Below are 22,557 nucleotides of genomic sequence, written 5' to 3' on the forward strand. Positions count from 1 at the left end.
TAAGTCCGACACCAGTCTTGCCAAGGCAATAGGCCAGCAAGAACAGAACCTTGGCCGTGAGCCATTTAAGGTCCGCCGACTCGAGGTTCATTGGAGACTCTTGCAAGGCTTTCAGTAAAACAGTCAATCCCATGGAGCTACAGGAGGGACATAGGGAGGTTGAATCCTACGTACGCCCTTGGTGAAAGTATGAACGTCAGGTATAGACACAATTTTTCGCTGAACCATCCGACAAGGCAGATATGTGAACCTTGAGGGAGGCCAGCCAGAGACCTAAGTCAAGGCCTCATTGCAGAAAAGCCAGGATTCTGGAAGTTCTGAACGTAGAGACATCATAATTCTTATCAGCACACCAGGTGAAGTAAGAATTCCAGACCTTGTATTAAATCCGGGCATATGCCGGTTTGCGGGCTTAAATATAGTTCGGATAACCGCCTCGGAAATCCTTTGGCCCTCAGGAGTGATGCTTCAAAAGCCACGCCGTCAAGGCCAGTTTGGCCAGGTCTGGGTAGAGACAAGGTCCCTGTACGAGGAGGTCTGGGCGCTGAGGAAGTGGAAGAGGATGCTTTGTCGATAGACCCTGCAGATATATCCTTGGTCTGCTCTTCCTCTAATGCCTGAACCTACACCTCAATTGCAGCCCAGGAGGCAGCTATAGTAGGTCTATGAAAGGCTCCAGTAAGGGAGTATATACAGACTTCAGGCATCCCTCCATACGCTTATCTGTCAGTTCCTTCAGTGAGGTGACAGTGGTGACAGGCAGAATGAATGACACCATAAGGCGGGTGACGTGAGAATCCACCAGCGGTGGAGTTTCCCTTTGTTACATAACTTTGCAGGGAGAGAATAGCGAGCCAGGGCCCATTTTTCTGCAGAGGGAATTTCCTCCCTGGATTAAGCCAGGGTTCCCATCTGATGTCCACAAAATAATCAGAATGGGTTAATATAGTTTTAACCACCTTCTGCCGTTTAAACTTATCAGTTTTTTTTGCCACAGTAGTGGAATCCTCCTCTTTAAAGGAAATGCTTATTAACATCCACTAAGACAGGGACATCAATCTGCAAGGGAGAATCCTCATCAGTTCACAGGATTTAGTGTCTGACAGGACCGTATGGTCCCCCTCCTCTTCAGATGAAACATCAGAGAGGATAATAAAATTTGCTGCTACGATCAGGTCTGAATTAGGCCCTATATTAGCAGACCTAGACACAACTAGCCTCTTAGGGTACAGAATATAGCGAGTTACATCTGGGGAACATAGAGTGAAACCACACAGTAGATACAGGCACACACAGTCATAGGCAATGCAGAAATTATCACAATAAAGCTGCACTGAACTAGTATAATAAACACAGTGTGGTCCTAATCCGGAGGTATATATCAGAATACTTGCACAATATATTCGGTAACAGGTACACTCTCTTAACTAACGCTGTCTGTATAAAGAAATGTACAATACTCAAGCGTTTGTAAAGTCACAGCGCTGTATACAGGCGGCTTTAGAAGGGAGACCTTGCCCTGCAATCCCAGAGACCTGTAGCAACTATGCTAAGAAGATGACGCCCAGCGTCTGTTAGGAAATGAGGGAGAGAGAGTGTGAGGCAGCTCCAGGGCGGGAAAATCTACTCAAAGATGGCGTCCTGGGCCAGGGGAAGGGCTACAGGTCAAGCGCCGGTTTCCCTATGCTGAATTTCTTCTTCAGGAGATCCAACTGAAATGTTCTGGCATGGAACCTCCCATATTGGATCACCTCATATGAGGCGACCATCTTCCCCAACAATCTTATGCAGAGATGGATGGATACTCGAGCAGGTTGGAACACCATGCGGACCATCTCCTGAAGTGTTCTCGCTTTGTCCTCCAAGAAGAACACCTTCTGGACCACAGTATCCAGTAACATCCCCAGGAACAGGAGCAGCTGAGTTGGCTCCAAGTGGGACTTCTGTAAATTGAGAATCCACCCATGGTGTGACAGAAGTTGGATAGTGCGGTCGATATGGAGCAATAAAAACTCCCTGGATCTTGCTTTTATCAGAAGATCGTCCAGGTAAGGGACAACATTGACCCCCTGGACCCGGAGCTGGAACATCATCTCCGCCATTACCTTTGTGAATACCCTTGGAGCTGTGGACAGGCCGAAGGGCAGTGCCTGGAACTGATAGTGGTCGTCCAGCAGGGCAAACCTCAGATAAGCCTGATGAGGTGGCCAAATAGGAATATGAAGGTAGATGTCCTTGATATCCAAGGAAACCATGAATTCCTGTTCTTCCAGGCCCGCATTCACTGCTCTCAAGGATTCTATTTTGAACTTGAAAACCTTTAGGTAGGAGTTCAAGGACTTTAGATTCAAAATGGGCCTTACCGAACCGTCCAACTGCGGTACCACAAACAGGTTGGAGTAATAAACCCTAACTTGTTGTGGTATTGGTAGTGGAACAATGACGTGGGACTGGACCAACTTTTGGGTGGCCTGTTGCAACGTAACTTGCGTAACCAAAGCTGCCAAGCTTGATTTTAAAAATCGTTGGGGGAAGAGCACCGTCGAACTCCAGTTTGTAGCCCTGAGAAATGAGGTCCCTGACCCAGGTATCCTGACAGGAAACCTCCCAGACATGGCTGAAGTGACGCAGTCGAGCTCCCACCTCGAGATCTCCTCGGGGTGGGTGGGCACCGTCATGCTGAGAACTTAGTGAAAGCTAAACTGGTGCTCTGTTCCTGAGAACCGGTGTTTGCAGGTCTCTTTGTCTTACCTCTGGTGCCTCTAGTAGCAATGGAGGCACCCCTGGCCCTAGATCGAAATCTGTTAGACCGAAAGGACTGAACAGATGGCACCGGATAGGAACGTCTAGCTGGCGGGGCCCCAGAGGGGAGAAACATAGATTTCCCTGCAGTGACTTTGAAAATCCACGTATCCAACTCAACCCCAAAGAGCCATTCCCCAGAAAAGGGGAGGGATTTCACACTGCGCTTGGATTCTGCGTCTGCTATCCACCGACGCAACAACAAGGCCCTGCGCGTCGAAACTGCCATGGCAGACGTCTTAGCATTAATATTGCCCATTTCCTTGAGCGTGTCACACAGGACGCGTGCAGTGTCCTGAATGTGCTTCAGGAGAGAGTCACCGTAGTGACCAGAGGCATATCCCCGAAGAGGCCCTCCTGAATCGGAGTAGCCCACATATGAATGGCATGGGTCATCCAGCAACCCACTATGACCGGCCTTTGCGATACACTTGCTGCAGTCTAGATAGAGACTTTAGTGTAGTCTCTATCTTTCTGTCCCCAGGGTCCTTTATGGTAAAGGCAGCACCGCCTTTTTTGACAGTCGAGATGTCAACTCCCGGGGGCTCTTCCCAGAATTTCCTACCTTCAGGAGCAAATGGAAAAGTGTGCAAAAGTCTTTTTAACATTTTATCTGGATTTTTCCAGGCTAACTTTAATAGGTCATCTAACTCTGCAGAATCAGGGAAAGTGACATTAGGCATGTTTTATGTAAAGAAATACGACTGCTGTGACGTAGCGTCCTCTAGAAGGAGCTTTAACACGTCCCATATAGCCAGAATGAGGGTTTCAATACCCTGAGCAGAAGCGGAATCCCCACTGACGGGATCCAAGTCATCCCCATCCTCCTGTATTTCCTCATCTGAATCAGAGAGTAGAGCAGGTAAACCATGCTTTTGTGGTCCTGAGTTATAGAGGGGGGGCTGTGTAACATCTGCCCTAGCAGCTAAGTCTGCAACAGCCTGTTGTAGTAGCTGAGTTTTCTGAACATTAGCAGTGAGATGTGATGACATATCAGACATCATAGTCTTAAGAGCCCCTAACCAGGATGGCTCTGGTCCCTCTCCCCCAGCCCCTTCACTGAGCTGTGAAGACTGGCTGCATTGTTCACATGGAACAGAATCAGATTATAAGGGAGAGAATCTGGTGTGGCATACACTGCATAGTTTGTGTTTACCCATGTTCACAGTAAATCACAATGGCATACACATACACCCAGACAGTAATACTTAACAAGCCTGCCCTTATTGTATGTGAGAGGAGACACAGAGAGAGAGAAGACCAGCACACCCCAGCTATACAGCCCCAGTGAGGCTGTCAGTTTACTATATCACAGTGAAACACTGACGTTTTCTGTCCTGTATAGGACACAGATTGTGTACAATAGCGGCTCTCCCCCTTTGCTACACCCTGTACCAGTTTTCCAGCATGTCTTGTGAGTCAGGAGGAGCTGTTTGTGCTTGCTGCTGCATTAAGCAGCGGAAGGCACCAAAGTTTGCTTAAAAAAGCACACAAGTGCTAGTTTAAGCCACAGCTAGCCAGTTTACACGGGGAGGGGGGGGGTCTAGCGGGTCCCCCCCCCAGGAGGGTCCTGTATGCAGCGCCTGCTAGGGGGGTCCCCCGGCTTGTACTCACCACAGTCGTCACCTTCAGGCATTTGTTAGGGATGAGCGGCATGCTGCGATTGCGGCATGCTGCGATTGCGACAGCTACGGCGCAGTGCCCCGCTGAACAAACAACCTTTCAGGATGGTGGTCTTGCAGCAGGGCCGGTGAGCCCCCCCCTTCCTAACTCCCACGGTGCAGGTATGCTGTTGGCCAAACATCATACCGAAAATCATAAAAGCTTAAAAGAAATTGAAGAACACTCTATGGAGCTGCAGAGATCTGCATCCTCTCCTGAGGGCACTTTTTTCTAAACTGCCTGTGGGAGGGGGCTTAGAGGGGAGGAGCCAGCACACGCAGTGAAGAAATTAAAAGTGCACCGGCTCCTTTGGACCCAGTCTATACCAATTGTACTAAGTCTCCCCAATATCCCATATGGATGCTAGAGGAAACTAATTTATTCCATTTTGGAATAAGGCTGTAACATAACAAAATGTGGAAAAAGTGAAGCGCTATGAATACATTCCGGATGCACTGTAAGCCAGTCAGTAGCCTTACTATTTGCCTTGGGTGTAATGAGAATACATGCTGATGATGACGATCACCCGCAGTAGCTATCTGATTGGCAGCCTCCACATTCACCGCCGAGGTTGTTGGGTGCTTTGTCACTGATCATACATGATTTTCTGTGCATATCTAATGAATAAAGATGGATAAATTAAAAATGACTAAGTTACTAATTAAGCCACCTGTGCTCAAGCATGGATATCCAGAAAACCTAAACTGGCAGGGTACCTTGAGAATGGTGTTCAGAACCACTGCTACAGAGTTGTTTTTTTATTATTATTATTATTATTGAAATCAAACCTAATAGCAAATTAGTTTTTCACTATCGAAACAAATGTTAAACTTTTCTTGTGCTTCTGACCTGGTTGGGTATAAATCTACCCGGATGTATGTCTGATGTAAACCTGGCTCATATGCTACTGCTGAAGAGTTTAAAGAGGCATATTTACTAAGCCTGGTGAAATGATAAAGTGGAAGGTGATAACGCACCAGCCAGTCAGCTCCTAACTATCATTTTTCAAACCCAGCCTGTAACATGGAAGTTAGTAGATGATTGGCTGGTGCGTTATCACCTTCCATTTTATCACTTCACCAGGCTTAATAAATCTGCCTGAACAGTAGGAGGGAACCCTGAAAGTAGCTTTATTCTCACCTACAGATAACTACAATGTAGGACATCACTACTTCCAGGCAACTTGCTTCCAGCTTGGTTTTATGACAGGGTTCATGTGCTAAGGAATGTGCAGTGATACCTGGTAGTACTCCTGGGTTGTGAAGCAGTGCTAGTCCTGAAATCATTACTTTATGATGCTCACAGCACAAGTAGCTCTTGTCAATCACATGTGTGCTCGGAAGCCCCACTTTCTCTTCTGGCTTCTGCAGAGGTTTCTTTCTATCTTTTTTCTTCTTTTTCTGTCCTAATATTAAAGGAAACTGTAACTTAAAAAAAGTGACTATAAGGGGATTCAATTGTAAAAACTTTTTTGTTAAGTATAAACCACACAGTACACAACTGCAGTATGGCACACACAAGATTCTAAATAAGCGGTTTTGAAAATTAATAAATTACTGTATTTTTAAAACTGAGACATTGTTAACTAGCCCCACCCTCACCGGAAACTGAGCTACAGGGTTAGATATGTTTTGTTGACATTCATAATGTAGACACTCATAGGGAGGAATTTAATTGTTATCACCACCGATCCCCCGTCTAAAGTGACGGCAAACCACAGGGGGCAATATTCAATTGATGTCCCCTATCGCGCTGATTGCGCCCATTAGTGTCAGGTTTAGCAGCGTAAGGCGGCTAAACCAGACTAAACTAATGGGCGTGAATGGGTCACTTTTCACACATCTCAGCTTACCACCCCCACGGGGATGCGTGCTGAAATGTAAACACTAGCAGCAGATCGCGTCCGAACGGAGCTTCATTTGAATAGCTCTGTTGGGCGCCATCTAGTTGCTGCAGGCCAGAAATACATTTGAATTTCGCCCATAGGGGGTCATTCCGAGTTGATCGCACGCTGACGATTTTCGCAGCGCAGCAATCAGGTTACTACTGCACATGCGTATGCACCGCAATGCGCAGGCGCATCATACGGGTACAAACAGCATTGTTGCTGTGCAATGCTTCTAGCGACGATTCCATTTGTACAGCCGTTCGCAAGGAGATGGACAGAAAGACGGCGTTTATGGGTGTCAACTGACCGTTTTTTTGGGAATGGTAGAGAAAACGCAGGCGTGTCCAGGCTTTTGCAGGGCGGGTGTCTGACGTCAATTCCGGGACCGGACAGGCTGAAGTGATAGCAAGGGGTGAGTAGGTCTGAACTTACTCACCCCTTGCTATCACTTCAGCCTGTCCGGTCCCGGAATTGACTGCAAAAAACGTTTTCGTCCCGCTCGGCTGTACATGCAATCGCACACTTGCAAAGCGAAAATACACTCCTAGAGGCGGCGACTATCTGATCGCTGCTCTGCAAAAAATAGCTAGCGAGCGATCAACTCGGAATGAGGGCCATAATGTCAACAGGTACATAATGGTGACACCCAATTTTCAGCCTAACCTTAAAATTTCCATTGTCGACATTTCAACTGTCAACGTTTTAACCATGTTGGCATCAGAAAATCCATGTGCAATGTTTCATCTTTTACAGCTTCCTTCAATTGGCTTTCACCCAGTACTTGCTGCTCATTTGTGCACTAGATTCTATATATAAATCATGTCTGCAACTGTTTTGTGACAGCACTTTACAAGGGAAAAAACAAAAACAAACTTATTGTGTTGCTTCCCGCACTCAGGGCTATATTTACGATGCTGCAACTTCCCGGAGGGGTGGAGGTGAATAATGTAAAGCGGAATTCAAAGTCAGTGTTAAGCCAGGCGTGCTTTAAACTGACTGAGTGCGGCTTTAAATTTCCACCTCCATCCCACTGGGAAGTAGCGCATTACAAAAGCCGCCACTTTGCAAATAAAGGCCTCCATTTTCAGTTTCCTCTTTACTTAACATAACAAAAATATATTTTAGCTGTCTGGCTCCAAATATAAATTTTATAAAAACTATTTGTTTTCATAATAACAGATTTTGACTTATTCAAATTACTTCTCAACCCGTTGTATTTAACTACTGAAATGTTCTTCACCTGTCTGTTATCAGAGCACATGCGGCAACTCTACCCTATAATGTCTCCGGGATCCAGACACACATGTCCCGTCTCCAGCTCTTACCACTGTGTGTGGTACTTGGCAGTAGTCTGGCCTCGGATTGTACTACATTTTGGTTACTGAGGAATATAAGACGCCTGAAGTAGTTGATACCATCTCCACGTACATCCTCCACTACATATTCCCCACTCAGCTCGCTCTTGCCGCGATTCTGGATTGTACGAGTTCCTAGGTCTCCACCGGCTGACAAAAATGGAATCTGTTGGAAAGACAAATATACATCTTAATAAACTAAATAAAGTCTTAACATTTCTTGCCAGAAACAAAATGATACTATGTATTTCATAACCCGCTCATTACACGACAGCATGGATGTGCAAGAGTTAATAGTGAGTAGGCAACAAGTAACCAGAAGTTTGTCTTCACATACAATACTACACAGATCCGGCAATGATCGCCAACACTGTAAAGACCTCCTCTTGATGTAACATTTTGATGAGCTAATATTAGTTAATGAAACAACTTTCATAAATCAAATCTGTGATTGGGTTGTCTTTTAATTCAGGTGGGTTCGGCATCTAGTAGCTCTTGGAAACACCTTCAAGGTAAATAGATCATTATAAACATTAAAAAGGGGATGTGGGGGGGCAGGAAATTATGGGTGTGGTATAAGAATTCGATATCGAGAGCGTTGACATGCAAGATGTCAACACTGATCTAATGTCCACAGTTGGCCTATCGACAATGCAGTTCATCATACACTTATCAACTAATCCTAGCTCAACCTAACCCTAAAATCCCCTGCTGACATTGGGCCAGATTCAGGTCCGTACTTGCTGGCCGTATCGCAAAGTACGGATCCTGCATCGTCAGAAGCAGAACAGCTACAGATGTCAAGTGATTGACAGTCTGCAGACATTTAGGGGTGGGGAGGGGGATGGTGATGGCCTCCGTCTCTCAAAATGGCAGCAGGTCACCTCCATTTTGGGTGAGTGCCTAGGCCAGGATCTCTGTCATAAGATGGAGATTTCCAGGCCTCTTGGAAGGAACTGCAGCAGCTGGCCGTTGGTGTCACAGGTGATGGGATGCTGCGTCCTCGGATACAGCACTGGATGACAAATACATTCAGGCAACATCTACTTATACTGGACACCGCCTGCTGTATTACTGTATCTGTGCATCGCTGCGGCTTCCAAGTAAGCAGCCGCGATGCACCCTCCAAATACATCTGCATCAGGCCCATTCTATCAGTCGACATACAGACCATGTCGACATCATGAATGTATACAGGAATTTACCCCTGCAGAATCTCAATATTTATTACAATTGCCCAGGTGGTGTGCCAGCAGCAAGGTACACATGGCTGAAGAGGACATCCCAAGATTGAATGTGAAGCGCTTCAGCCTCAATGATGACTACTATCCATCTCCATTCAGACCACATACTGCTTACATACACAATCATTTACAATGCAGACCGTTTTGATTCATTATTTTGAGAATATGTTGACTACACAATAAAGGCCCAAAGCGAGATTCTCTGGTAACTATAATGCCTTGTCCAAGTCTGGAATAGTATTTGATTTCTCCCTTACCTGCTTGTTATCTGGTAACCCTGGGGGGGCTAGTTCTAAAACTTTGGCAGACAACTCTGACTGAATAGTCTCCATGCTTTCATATTGTTGGTCTCTATGCAGGGCCACAATTATTAGACGTCGGAATCCAACACTTCCTGCCAACTGCCTCCGCCCTGGCTCCGACCCAAAAAGCCACTCTGTTTCTCTACCCTGCGGGACTGAAAAATGGAATTACAATGTTAAATGAGAAAAAATAATGACAACAGGTTATTCTGGTAAGAAGGGATTTGAAAAATGTGTAATTGTGATGGTCATGTGACTCACTGGAATAGTTTATCTACTCATATGTTATACACAGAACACCCAACTACTAGTTCTAAATGTATTATACTATATTCAAGCCAGAAATCAAATATATTTTCCACGTGACTTGAAATTATTAACACGCATGTACCAATTTGTAGTTTTAATATAAATACATATACACGTGTGTGTGTGTGTGTGTGTGTGTGTGTGTGTGTGTGTGTGTGTGTGTTTATTATGTCTGTATTCAATACTGTATATACAGTAGAACGCCAAGCATCCAAACTTATTAGGAGCAAACCTAGTTAACATAAGTTTGGTAAGATAATTGGATACAAATTGGGCTACGTACAGATTTTTTTTTTTTGCAATATATTATTCTTGTCTCACATACAATTATTTGGATTAGCAGTTCAAATCACTGATATTCTGCTTCATATCTAATACATTTAAATATCTCCTTCTCTTGGGCTTTTTAGTTATGTATTAATATAGTAAAACTTGTCTATATTCCATCCCCTAGGCCAGTAGTTCTCAAACTGTGTGCCGTGGTACCCTAGGGTGCCTCAGGACACTTGCAGGGGTGCCTTGGATTGGTGCTCCATGACCAATTCAAATTATTTAAGGTCAATATAATAGGCATAGCCAGTGCTGGTGTCAGTCAATCATAAAATAAGATTTTACTAACCGGTAAATCTATTTCTCGTAGTCCGTAGTGGATGCTGGGAACTCCGTAAGGACCATGGGGAATAGACGGGCTCCGCAGGAGACTGGGCACTCTAAAAGAAAGATTAGGTACTATCTGGTGTGCACTGGCTCCTCCCTCTATGCCCCTCCTCCAGACCTCAGTTAGGATACTGTGCCCGGAAGAGCTGACACAATAAGGAAGGATTTTGAATCCCGGGTAAGACTCATACCAGCCACACCAATCACACCGTATAACTCGTGATACTATACCCAGTTAACAGTATGAAATATAACTGAGCCTCTCAACAGATGGCTCAACAATAACCCTTTAGTTAAGCAATAACTATATACAAGTATTGCAGACAATCCGCACTTGGGATGGGCGCCCAGCATCCACTACGGACTACGAGAAATAGATTTACCGGTGAGTAAAATCTTATTTTCTCTGACGTCCTAGTGGATGCTGGGAACTCCGTAAGGACCATGGGGATTATACCAAAGCTCCCAAACGGGCGGGAGAGTGCGGATGACTCTGCAGCACCGAATGAGAGAACTCAAGGTCCTCCTCAGCCAGGGTATCAAATTTGTAGAATTTAGCAAACGTGTTTGCCCCTGACCAAGTTGCAGCTCGGCAAAGTTGTAAAGCCGAGACCCCTCGGGCAGCCGCCCAAGATGAGCCCACTTTCCTTGTGGAATGGGCTTTTACTGATTTAGGATGCGGCAATCCAGCCGCAGAATGCGCCAGCTGAATTGTGCTACAAATCCAGCGAGCAATAGTCTGCTCAGAAGCAGGAGCACCTAGTTTGTTGGGTGCCTACAAGATAAAAAGCGAGTCAGTTTTCCTGACTCCAGCCGTCCTGGAAACATAAATTTTCAAGGCCCTGACTACGTCCAGTAACTTGGAATCTTCCAAGCCCCTAGTAGCCGCAGGCACTACAATAGGTTGGTTCAAGTAAAAAGCTGATACCACCTTAGGGAGAAACTGGGGACGAGTTCTCAATTCTGCCCTATCCATATGGAAAATCAGATAAGGGCTTTTACATGACAAAGCCGCCAATTCTGACACACGCCTGGCCGAAGCCAAGGCCAATAACATGACCACTTTTTTCCACGTGAGATATTTCAGATCCACAGTTTTAAAGTGGCTCAAACCAATGTGATTTCAGGAAACAACACCACGTTGAGATCCCAAGGTGCCAAAGGAGGCACAAAAGGGGCTGAATATGTAGCACTCCCTTTACAAACGTCTGAACTTCAGGCAGTGAAGCCAGTTCTTTCTGGAAGAAAATCGACAGAGCCGAAATCTGGACCTTAATGGAACCCAATTTTTAGGCCTATAGTCACTCCCGACTGTAAGAAGTGCAGAAAACGACCCAGCTGAAATTCCTCTGTAGGGGCCTTCCTGGCCTCACACCACGCAACATATTTTCGCCAAATACGGTGATAATGGTTTGCGGTTACTTCTTTCCTGGCTTTTATCAGCGTAGGAATGACTTCCTCCGGAATGCCCTTTTCCTTTAGGATCCGGAATTCAACCGCCATGCCGTCAAACGCAGCCGCGGGAAGTCTTGGAACAGACAGGGCCCCTGCTGTAACAGATCCTGTCTGAGCGGTAGAGGCCATGGGTCCTCTGATATCATTTCTTGAAGTTCTGGGTACCAAGCTCTTCTTGGCCAATCCGGAACCACGAGTATCGTTCTTACTCCTCGCCTTCTTATTATTCTCAGTACCTTTGGTATGAGAGGCAGAGGAGGGAACACATAAACCGACTGGTACACCCACGGTGTCACTAGAGCGTCCACAGCTATCGCCTGAGGGTCCCTTGACCTGGCGCAATATCTCTTTAGCTTTTTGTTGAGGCGGGACGCCATCAAGTCCACCTGTGGCCTTTCCCAACGGTTTACCAACAGTTTGAAGACTTCTGGATGAAGTCCCCACTCTCCCGGGTGTAGGTCGTGTCTGCTGAGGAAGTCTGCTTCCCAGTTGTCCACTCCCGGAATGAACACTGCTGACAGTGCTAAGACGTGATTTTCCGCCCATCGGAGAATCCTTGTGGCTTCTGCCATGCCATCCTGCTTCTTGTGCCGCCCTGTCGGTTTACATGGGCGACTGCCGTGATGTTGTCTGATTGGATCAGTACCGGCTGGTTTTGAAGCAGGGGTCTTGCCTGACTTAGGGCATTGTAAATGGCCCTCAGTTCCAGAATATTTATGTGTAGGGACGACTCCTGACTTGACCAAAGTCCTTGGAAATTTTTTCCCTGTGTGACTGCCCCCCAGCCTCGAAGGCTGGCATCCGTGATCACCAGGACCCAGTCCTGTATGCCGAATCTGCGGCCCTCTAGAAGATGAGCACTCTGCAGCCACCACAACAGAGACACCCTGGTCCTTGGAGACAGGGTTATCAGCCGATGCATCTGAAGATGCGATCCCGTCCAAGAGGTCCCACTGAAAAGTTCTTGCATGGAACCTGCCGAATGGAACTGCTTCGTAGGAAGCTACCATTTTTTCCAGGACTCGCGTGCAGTGATGCACCGACACCTGTTTTGGTTTCAGGAGGCCTCTGACTAGAGATGACAGCTCCTTGGCTTTCTCCTGCGGGAGAAACACTTTTTTCTGTTCTGTGTCCAGAACCATCCCCAGGAACAGTAGATGCGTCGTAGGAACCAGCTGCGACTTTGGAATATTCAGAATCCAGCCGTGCTGTTGTAGCACTTCCCGAGATAGTGCTACTCTGACAAACAACTGCTCCCTGGACCTCGCCTTTATAAAGGAGATTGTCCAAGTACTGGATAATTCTTTCGGCCATAACCTTGGTAAATACCCTCGGTGCCGGGGACAGACCAACGGCAACGTCTGGAATTGGTAATGACAATTCTGTACCACAATTTTGAGGTACTCCTGGTGAGGAGGGTAAATAGGGACATGCAGGTAAGCATCCTTGATGTCCAGTGATACCCAGAAATTCTCCAGGCTTGCAATAATCGCCCTGAGCGATTCCATTTTGAACTTGAACCTTCGTATATAAGTGTTCAAGGATTTCAATTTTAGAATGGGTCTCACCGAACCGTCTGGTTTCGGTACCACAACATTTTTGGAATAGTAACCCCGGCCTTGTTGAAGGAGGGGTACCTTGATTTCACCTGCTGGAAGTACAGCTTGTGAATTGCCGCCAGTACTAACTCCCTATATCCGAGGGCAGCAGGCAAGGCTGATGTGAGGTAACGGCGAGGGGGAGTCGCCTCGAACTCCAGCTTGTATCCCTGTGATACTACTTGCAGAACCCAGTGATTCACCTGTGGGCAAGCCCACTGGTCCCTGAAGTTCCCGAGACGCGCCCCCACCGCACCTGTCTGTGGAGCCCCAGCGTCATGCTGTGGACTCAGAGGAAGCGGGGGAGGATTTTTGATCCTGGGAACTGGCTGTCTGTGCAGCTTTTTCCTTCTACCCTTGTGCAGAAAGGAAGCGCCTTTGGCCCCCTTGCTTTTCTGAAGCCGAAAGGACTGTACCCGATAATACAGTGCTTTCTTAGGGTGTGAGGAAACCTGAGGTAGAAATTTTTCTTCCCAGCTGTTGCTGTGGATACAAGGTCCCAGAGACCATCCCCAAACAATTCCTCACCCTTATAAGGCATAATCTCCATGTGCCTTTTAAAGTCAACATCACCTGTCCACTGCCGGGTCTCTAATACCCTCCTGGCAGAACGGACCTTGCATTAATTCTGGACGCCAGCCGGCAAATATCCCTCTGTGCATCCCTCATATATAAGACTACGTCTTTAATATGCTCTATGTTAGCACCATATTCTCCCTGTCTAGGGTATTAATATTATCTGACAGGGTATCAGACCCTGCTGCAGCAGCACTATGCATGCTGAGGCAATTGCAGGTCTCAGTATAATACCTGAGTGTGTATATACAGACTTCAGGATAGCCTCCTGCTTTTTATCAGCAGGCTCCTTCAAAGTGGCCGTATCCTAAGACGGCAGTGCCACCTTTTATGACAAACGTGTGAGCGCCTTATCCACCCTAGGGGATATCTCCCAACGTGACCTATCCTCTGGCGGGAAAGGGTACGCCAGCAGTAATTTTTTTGAAATTACCAGTTTCTTATCGGGGGAACCCACGCTTCTTCACACACTTCATTCACTCATCTGATGGGGGAACAAAACACCGGCTGCTTTTTCTCCCCAAACATAAAACCCCTTTTATGTGGTACTTGGGTTAATGTCAGAAAGATCATGCAACGGATGTTCCTAGTGGATTGTGTTTACGTCTCAACCTCGTCGACACTGGAGTCAGACTCCGTGTCGACATCTGTGTCTGCCATCTGAGGTAACGGGCGTTTTTTTGAGTCCCTGATGGACTTTGAGACGCCTGGGCAGGCGCGGGCTGAGAAGCCGGCTGTCCCACAGCTGTTACGTCATCCAGCCTTTTATGTAAGGAGTTGACACTGTCGGTTAATACCTTCCACCTAACCATCCACTCTGGTGTCGGCCCCACAGGGGGCGACATCCCATTTATCGGCATCTGCTCCGCCTCCACATAAGCCTCCTCATCCAACATGTCGACACAGCCGTACCGACACACCGCACACACACAGGAAATGCTCTGACTGAGGACAGGACCCCACACAGCCCTTTGGGGAGACAGAGAGAGAGTATGCCAGCACACACCAGAGCGCTATATAATTTAGGGATTAACACTATATTGAGTGAATTTTCCCAATAGCTGCTTGTATATACAATATTGCGCCTACATTTAGTGCCCCCCCTCTCTTTTTAACCCTTTGAGCCTGAAAACTACAGGGGAGAGCCTGGGGAGCTGTCTTCCAGCTACACTGTGAAGAGAAAATGGCGCCAGTGTGCCGTGGGAGATAGCTCCGCCCCTTTTTCGCAGACTTTTCTCCCGCTTTTTTATGGATTCTGGCAGGGGTAATTATCACATATATAGCCTCTGGGGCTATATATTGTGATTATTTTGCCAGCCAAGGTGTTTTTATTGCTGCTCAGGGCGCCCCCCCCCCAGCGCCCTGCACCCTCAGTGACCGGAGTGTGAAGTGTGTATGAGGAGCAATGGCGCACAGCTGCAGTGCTGTGCGCTACCTTGGTGAAGACTGATGTCTTCTGCCGCCGATTTTCCGGACCATCTTCATGCTTCTGGCTCTGTAAGGGGGACGGCGGCGCGGCTCCGGGAACGAACACCAAGGACGGGTCCTGCGGTCGATCCCTCTGGAGCTAATGGTGTCCAGTAGCCTAAGAAGCCCAAGCTAGCTGCAAGCAGGTAGGTTCGCTTCTTCTCCCCTTAATCCCTCGTTGCAGTGAGCCTGTTGCCAGCAGGCCTCACTGTAAAATAAAAAACCTAACATATACTTTCTTTCTAGGAGCTCAGGAGAGCCCCTAGTGTGCATCCAGCTCGGCCGGGCACAGAAATCTAACCGAGGTCTGGAGGAGGGGCATAGAGGGAGGAGCCAGTGCACACCAGATAGTACCTAATCTTTCTTTTAGAGTGCCCAGTCTCCGCCGGAGCCCGTCTATTCCCCATGGTCCTTACGGAGTTCCCAGCATCCACTAGGACGTCAGAGAAAATATGTGTACAAACAGAAGCAAATCCTGTCCCTCACCACTCAAGTGACCCTAAGGATGACATATAAACACAACTTACTTCATTTATTATTTATTTCTTTGTAAATTTCTCAAGAAGGAACTTTCGGCCTAGGGGTGCTGTGACTCTAAAAAGTTTGGGAACCACTGCCCTAGGATATAATACAAAGTTATTTGCTCTATTTAAAACACTCATATCAAGAGAACAGCCTGGTGTCATATTCGAAGGCTCTAAAAAAAAAAGACGTTTGTCTGTTGACAAAGAGAAAAATTGGACAAGGACAAAAGAAATCTAATAAGAAAAGCAACATATTAAAGTAAACGGTGCAAGAAAGTAAATGTCAAGTCCATAAATAAAGATTTCTGTAGCTGGCAAACGCCTCCAATTCACAACAACATTTGTTAACATTGCATATAACAAGTAGACTAAAGGTGGGTACACACTGATAGATATATCTGCATATCTATTGATCTGCAGATATATCTATGGACAGATCGGGCAGTGTGCTGTGCATACACACTGCCCGATCCGTCGGAGACTGACGTCATGAAGTGGGCGGGCGAGTACACACACGCCCGCCCAGTTCAGCTGTCAATCACCGCAGCATGTGTACACACAGCGATGCGCCAATATATCGGTAGATATATTGGCCATTGGCTGTGGTGCGGGGCCAACGCGATGTGTCTGGGAACGACGGAGTTCACAGACATATCGTCCGTACACACTGGCCGATGGACCCGCGATATATCGGCCGTTCAATAGAACGGACGATATATCGCCCAGTGTGTACCCACCTTTAGCCACAAAGAGACAGAAATTCTATAGCAGGACAGAAGATACTCACTGATGAAGATAGCAAAGTGATTAGAGTGTGAAAGTCGAATCGTTGGACAGTCCACCACGTGAAATGTATAACGGGTTTTTCCAGTGTCTCCTGCACACAAGTCTAGTGACACCTCCTGAGAAGTCTGGTTCTGGTTTAGGCGATTTCGCATTAAAGCATAACGTTGTCGTTCCCGAACAGCTTCCATTAGTTCATCAGGACTTCCGCAGCGTACAGGCTTTAGACCCTCCTCATCCGGCATCATTTCTAAGACCTGGGGAAAACCAGGCATCTCCCGGACTCTGGTCATCACAAACACAAACACTGGCAATGGAAATTGGCTGCCAGACTCCTTACTGCTGCCTTCTGAGACCTTGTGAACCCGCATCATCCAACCAGCTTGCGAAAATTGTGTGACCAGCTTCACCAACACATGAGCTTGGGCCAGGGACACACAAAGGTAACGTCCACCAACCTGCAGGACACGGCCAATTTCAACAAACAGCTTTCTAGCGGTTTCTAGTGTATCTACTTCGGTATCAGTTAGTATTGCATCTAATGTTCCCTTATCTAGCACAACCTGAAAGTGAGAATCGGGAAACGTAGTCTGTGTAGCATCCATCAGTTGGTATGTCATATTGGACCGTCGATTGGCATTGCGTTCATTCATCTGACGAATGACCACCTCACTCACATCAATATTTGTCAGATTTTGGCATCCAGCATCATAGAGTCGTTCACTCAGTTCGGAGTTACCACAGCCTACCACTAATACCTGCAAAAAAAAAAAAAAAAAGTAGCAAATGGCTATTACTGAGCTGAGGAACATGCTTTTTGTTTAAAAAATAAATAAGTACTAGTATCTGGTTTCAAAATTAATTATTCTAAAACGAAAGCCTTGGCTTTCTTTCCCTCGGCTAAAACGGGTTGGGGCGACACTTTCCCATTCCATTGGGCCACAAATAACTGTATTACCTATCTAGGTATTGTGTTCTCTAATCACCCTTCAGAACTATATTCCCTTAACTTCTCCCCTTTATTCACTAGGGCATATGCCGACTTCGCTAGGTGGGCCCACCTCCCCCTCACATACACAGGCAGAAGACATTTGTATAAAATGATCTGTTTCCACGTTTCTGATCATTACTTCATGTACTTCAGATGCTTCTGCTGATCCCACCCAAAGGTATATTCACTCAATTGGATAAAGGCACTGTCTAAATTTATCTAGGCGGGCAAACGCCCTAGATATTCGCTGTTCAAATTACGTCAACCTCGGTCCCTTGGTGGCCTGAATTCACCATGCCTATATACCTATAGCAGCTAATTACAGGATTGCTTTGGACTGGATCGGCGGACAAAGCATATATGCTAACACATATTTAGAACAATCCTTTGCACCCTCTTGGAATCTGGTATCCCTGTTACACACCACTCCCAATTCCATGCCAAATAGCATAAAGGACAATATACTCATATCCTCTACTTGTGCGGCCTGGCGGTTGGTCCGCTCGCAGCTTAAACTATCACGACACACATCACTGTTCTTGCCTCTCTGGGGTAACCCGGACTTTAAACCCCACACTATTTCTCACATATTTCATACTTGGTATGATGGAGGTCCGAAATACGTCCATCATTTCTTAGACGCTGAGACTTTGGTCTTGCTTACACATACACAGGTTATGGCACGTTTTCCATGTTTACAAATCCCATTATTCCCCTTCCTTCAAGCCTGTAGCTATGTACAGAAGGTTCTGTCCTTACTACCATTACAGGATAAATCTCCCGATTTGGACAAAACCTTACGTCTTGACCCGAATAGTAGCTTTCCTACAGCACTCACACACTCACGCTCTCGCCCCTTACTAAACAGAGAGTCTGGCCCAGTAGGTCTCCTGAAATGGAGACTGGAGTTCCCGGATCTCTCTTTGAAGTTGATTCTAGAGGCCAATACCTATTTGGATAAAACATTAGGTTCAGTCTCATATTCGGAAATGCATCAGAAAATCCTACATAGAGCGTATGTCACCCCCAAGTTGCGACACCTTATTGGAGCCGCTCCCTCGTCCCACTGCTTCAAATGCGCTGCTCTAGACGCAGATCTTGTTCATTGTCTATGGTCCTGTCCTAAGGTGCAAGCACTCTGGCAGGCACTCCAGTCATACCTCACAACAGACCTACAGTTACAGTTTACCATTACTAAGACATGAGCATTTTGGGGCATATATCCGAAATCCTCTCCCGTTACACTGTCTAAAGGACAGCGCATTTTACTAATAAAACTAGCAGCTGCCACTAAGAAGACGATCCTCTCCCAGTGGATCTCTGATGATCCTATCCCCATCTCACTATTGCACCCTAGGATCTCCCATCTTTTCCACCTGGACTGGACTAACACTACTTTACAGAAAGAAAAACTGACTGAACAGTATTTCCATATTTGGCTACCCTATGTGCTGACTCTCCCCTCGATTATAAAGGAGGCTCTAAGGAAATGTTTTAAGGATACTAAATGGTATATCTTGGAGACCCTTGATTCTACAGCCCCCTTCTGATCACACCTTTCCTAAATGTTCAATTGTCCCTATTATTATTATAGTCTCTTGCTGATACACATTAGAGGAAACAATCGGATATCGTAATTTTTATATCACCCTGGGTCTACGTGAAGCACTATCATTACTACGATTCGACGCATTTCTCAACGATCTCATGTAATACATGTTGTTTCTATTTTGAATTGTTATTATGTTCACCTGTCAATAAAAAAAACGTTTGGAAAAAATAATAATAATAATAATAATAAATAAGTAATATGGAGTGTATAAATTTACTTCATTATGTCAGCTATGCTTCTTGTTAGGATGGAGGTTCAAGACATGCACAATGTGGACTGGCTGCTTCTTAAAATAGGATTATAATTACCTACCGGTAAATCCTTTTCTTATAGTCTGTAGAGGATGCTGGGGTCCACATTAGTACCATGGGGTATTAGACTGGTCCACTAGGAGCCACTGGCACTTTAAGAGTCTGAGAGTGTGGGCTGGCTCCTCCCTCTATGCCCCTCCTACCAGACTCAGTCTAGAAACTGTGCCCGAGGAGACGGACAACTTCGAGAGAAGGATTTTACACAGATAGTGGCGAGATTCACACCAGCTCACAGTCACACACAAGGCAAACCAAGCTTACTAGCTTGAAACATCAGCAACGGCTGAGCAATATTACTTACCAAGTAACATAACCAAGAACTAATTAGTACTGAACAAAATAACCACTGCAGGATCACGAAGCGCTGGGCGGGCACCCAGCATCCTCTACGGACTACGAGAAAAATTATTTACCGGTAGGTAATTAAAATCCTATTTTCTCTTACGTCCTAGAGGATGCTGGGGTCCACATTAGTACCATGGGGATGTACCAAAGCTCCCAGAACGGGAGGGAGATTGTGGAGGCTCCTGCAGAACAGTCTGACCAAACTTAAAGGTCCTCAGAGGCCAAAGTATTGAACTTGTAGAACTTAGCGAACGTGTTCAACCCTGACCAAGTAGCCGCTCGGCAAAGCTGTAAAGCAGAGACACCACGGGCAGCCGTAGAGTGGGCCCTAACAGACGTAGGACACGGCAATCCTGCCATAGAATACGCATGCTGGATAGTGAACCTAATCCAGCAAGAGATCGTCTGCTTAGAAGCAGGACACCCAAGTTTCTTGGGATCATACAGGACAAACAGAGAGTCCGATTTTCTGTGACGAGCAGTCCTCTTCACGCAGATTTTCAGAGCCCTTACAACATCCAAGGACTTTGATGAAATTGAGGAGTCAGTAGCAACTGGCACCACAATAGGTTGGTTGATATGAAATGCCGACACAACCTTCGGAAGGAACTGCTGACGTGTCCGGAGCTCAGCTCTATCTTCATGGAAGATCAAGTAGGGGCTCTTACATGACAAAGCCCCCAACTCCGACACACGTTTAGCAGAAGCCAAGGCCAACAAAGTGACAGCCTTCCACGTGAGAAACTTGACTTCAACCTCCACTAGAGGCTCAAAACAATCCGACTGGAGGAACTGTGACACCACGTTAAGATCCCAGGGCGCCGTAGGCGGCACAAAGGGAGGCTGGATGTGCAGAAACCCTTTCTGAAAAGTCTGAACCTCAGGGAGGGAAGCCAACTGTTTCTGGAAGAAATGGACAGGGCCGAAATCTGGACCATTATGGATCCCAACCTCGGGCCCATATCCACACCTGCTTGCAGGAAGAGGAGAAACCCTCCCAGCTGATACTCCACCGTAGGAAACTTCTTGGACTCACACCAAGATACATATTTTTTCCAAATACAATGGTAATGTTTAGATGTTACTCCTTTCCTAGCCTGTATCAGGGTAGGAATAACCTTGTTCGGAATGCCCTTCAGAGCTAATATCTGGCGCTTAACCTCCATGCCGTCAAACGTAGCCGCGGTAAGTCTTGATAAGCGAACGACCCCTGCTGCAGCAGGTCCTCCCGAAGAGGAAGAGGCCTCGGCTCTTCTAGCAGTAGATCCAGAAGATCCGCGTACCAAGCCCTTCTTGGCCAGTCCGGAGCAATGAGGATTGCTTGAACTCTTGTTCTCCTTATGAGTTTTAGTACTCTTGAAATCAGAGGAAGTGGAGGAAACACGTACACCGACTGGAACACCCATGGAGTCACTAGGGCGTCAACCGCCACAGCTTGCGGGTCCCTCGACCTGGAACAATACCGCCAAAGCTTCTTGTTGAGACGAGAGGCCAACACCTCCGGATGGAGTCCCCACTCCCCTGGATGGAGATAGTGTCTGCTGAGGAAGTCCGCTTCCCAGTTGTCTACTCCCAGAATGAAGATCGCTGACAACGCCAATGCGTGTTTTTCTGCCCAGAGGAGGATTCTTGTTACCTCTGACATTGCAGCTCTGCTCTTCGTTCCGCCCTGTCGGTTTATGTAAGCTACAGTCGTTACATTGTCCGACTGCACTTGAATAGCCCGATCTTGCAGAAGATGAGCCGCCTGGAGAAGACAGTTGTAGATGGCTCTTAGTTCCAGAATGTTTATTGGTAGGCCTGCTTCCAGACTTGACCACATTCCTTGGAAGGTCTCCCCTTGAGTGACTGCGACCCAGCCCCGGAGACTTGCATCCATGGTTAGAGGAATCCAGTACTGAATTCCGAACTGCGGCCCTCCAGAAGGTGAGGTAATTGTAGCCACCAGAGGAGTGAAATCCTGGCCTTTGGTGACACACGTATTCTGTGGTGCATGTGTAGATGAGATCCCGACCATTTGTCCAGGAGATCCAGTTGGAAGGGTCGTGTATGAAACCTCCCGTACTGCAGAGCCTCGTAAGAGGCCACCATCTTCCCCAGATGGCGAATGCACTGATGAACTGACACCCGGGCTGGCTTCAGGACGTCCCGGACCAATGTTTGTATCACCAACGCTTTCTCTTCCGGAAGAAACACCCTCTGCACCTCCATGTCGAGGATCATTACCAGAAAGGACAACCTCCTGGTCGGCTCCAAATGTGATTTTGGAAGATTCAAGATCCAACTGTGTTCCCCGAGTAGATGGGTCGTGAGAACAATGGACTGTAATAGCTTCTCCTTGGATGATGCCTTTATCAGCAGATCGTCCAGATATAAAATTTTGTTCACCCCCTGTCTGCGGAGGAGAACCATCATCTCCGCCATCACCTTGGTGAATACCCTCAGTGCTATGGAGAGGCCGAATGGTAGGGCCTGGAACTGAAAATGACTGTCTAACAGTGCGAATCAGAGAAAAGCTTGATGCGGTGGCCAAATCAGAATGTGGAAGTACGCATCATTGATATACAGGGATACCAGCAATTCCCGCTCCTCCAGACCCGATATCACCGCCCTCAGAGACTCCATTTTGAACTTGAACTCCCTCAGAAAGGGGTTTAGCGATTTTAAATTCAAAAT

General features: G+C 46.7%; 1 protein-coding gene across 2 annotated transcripts in view; it reads right to left on the bottom strand.

Moving 5' to 3' along the window:
* The window catches only part of METTL13 (methyltransferase 13, eEF1A N-terminus and K55), a 56,165-nt gene that overhangs the window by 14,746 nt on the left and 18,862 nt on the right, over positions 1 to 22,557 (bottom strand). For both annotated transcript variants that reach the window (XM_063939989.1, XM_063939988.1), the window contains exons 2-5: positions 16,627 to 17,380; positions 9,209 to 9,408; positions 7,678 to 7,873; positions 5,705 to 5,869 (exon numbers count right to left, since the gene is read on the bottom strand). In XM_063939989.1, coding sequence (XP_063796059.1) covers positions 5,705 to 5,869; positions 7,678 to 7,873; positions 9,209 to 9,408; positions 16,627 to 17,380 — 1,315 coding nt within the window. The remainder of the gene's footprint in view (positions 1 to 5,704; positions 5,870 to 7,677; positions 7,874 to 9,208; positions 9,409 to 16,626; positions 17,381 to 22,557) is intronic.

This window comes from Pseudophryne corroboree, chromosome 9 (genome assembly GCF_028390025.1).
Source record: "Pseudophryne corroboree isolate aPseCor3 chromosome 9, aPseCor3.hap2, whole genome shotgun sequence".
NCBI lineage: Eukaryota > Metazoa > Chordata > Amphibia > Anura > Myobatrachidae > Pseudophryne > Pseudophryne corroboree.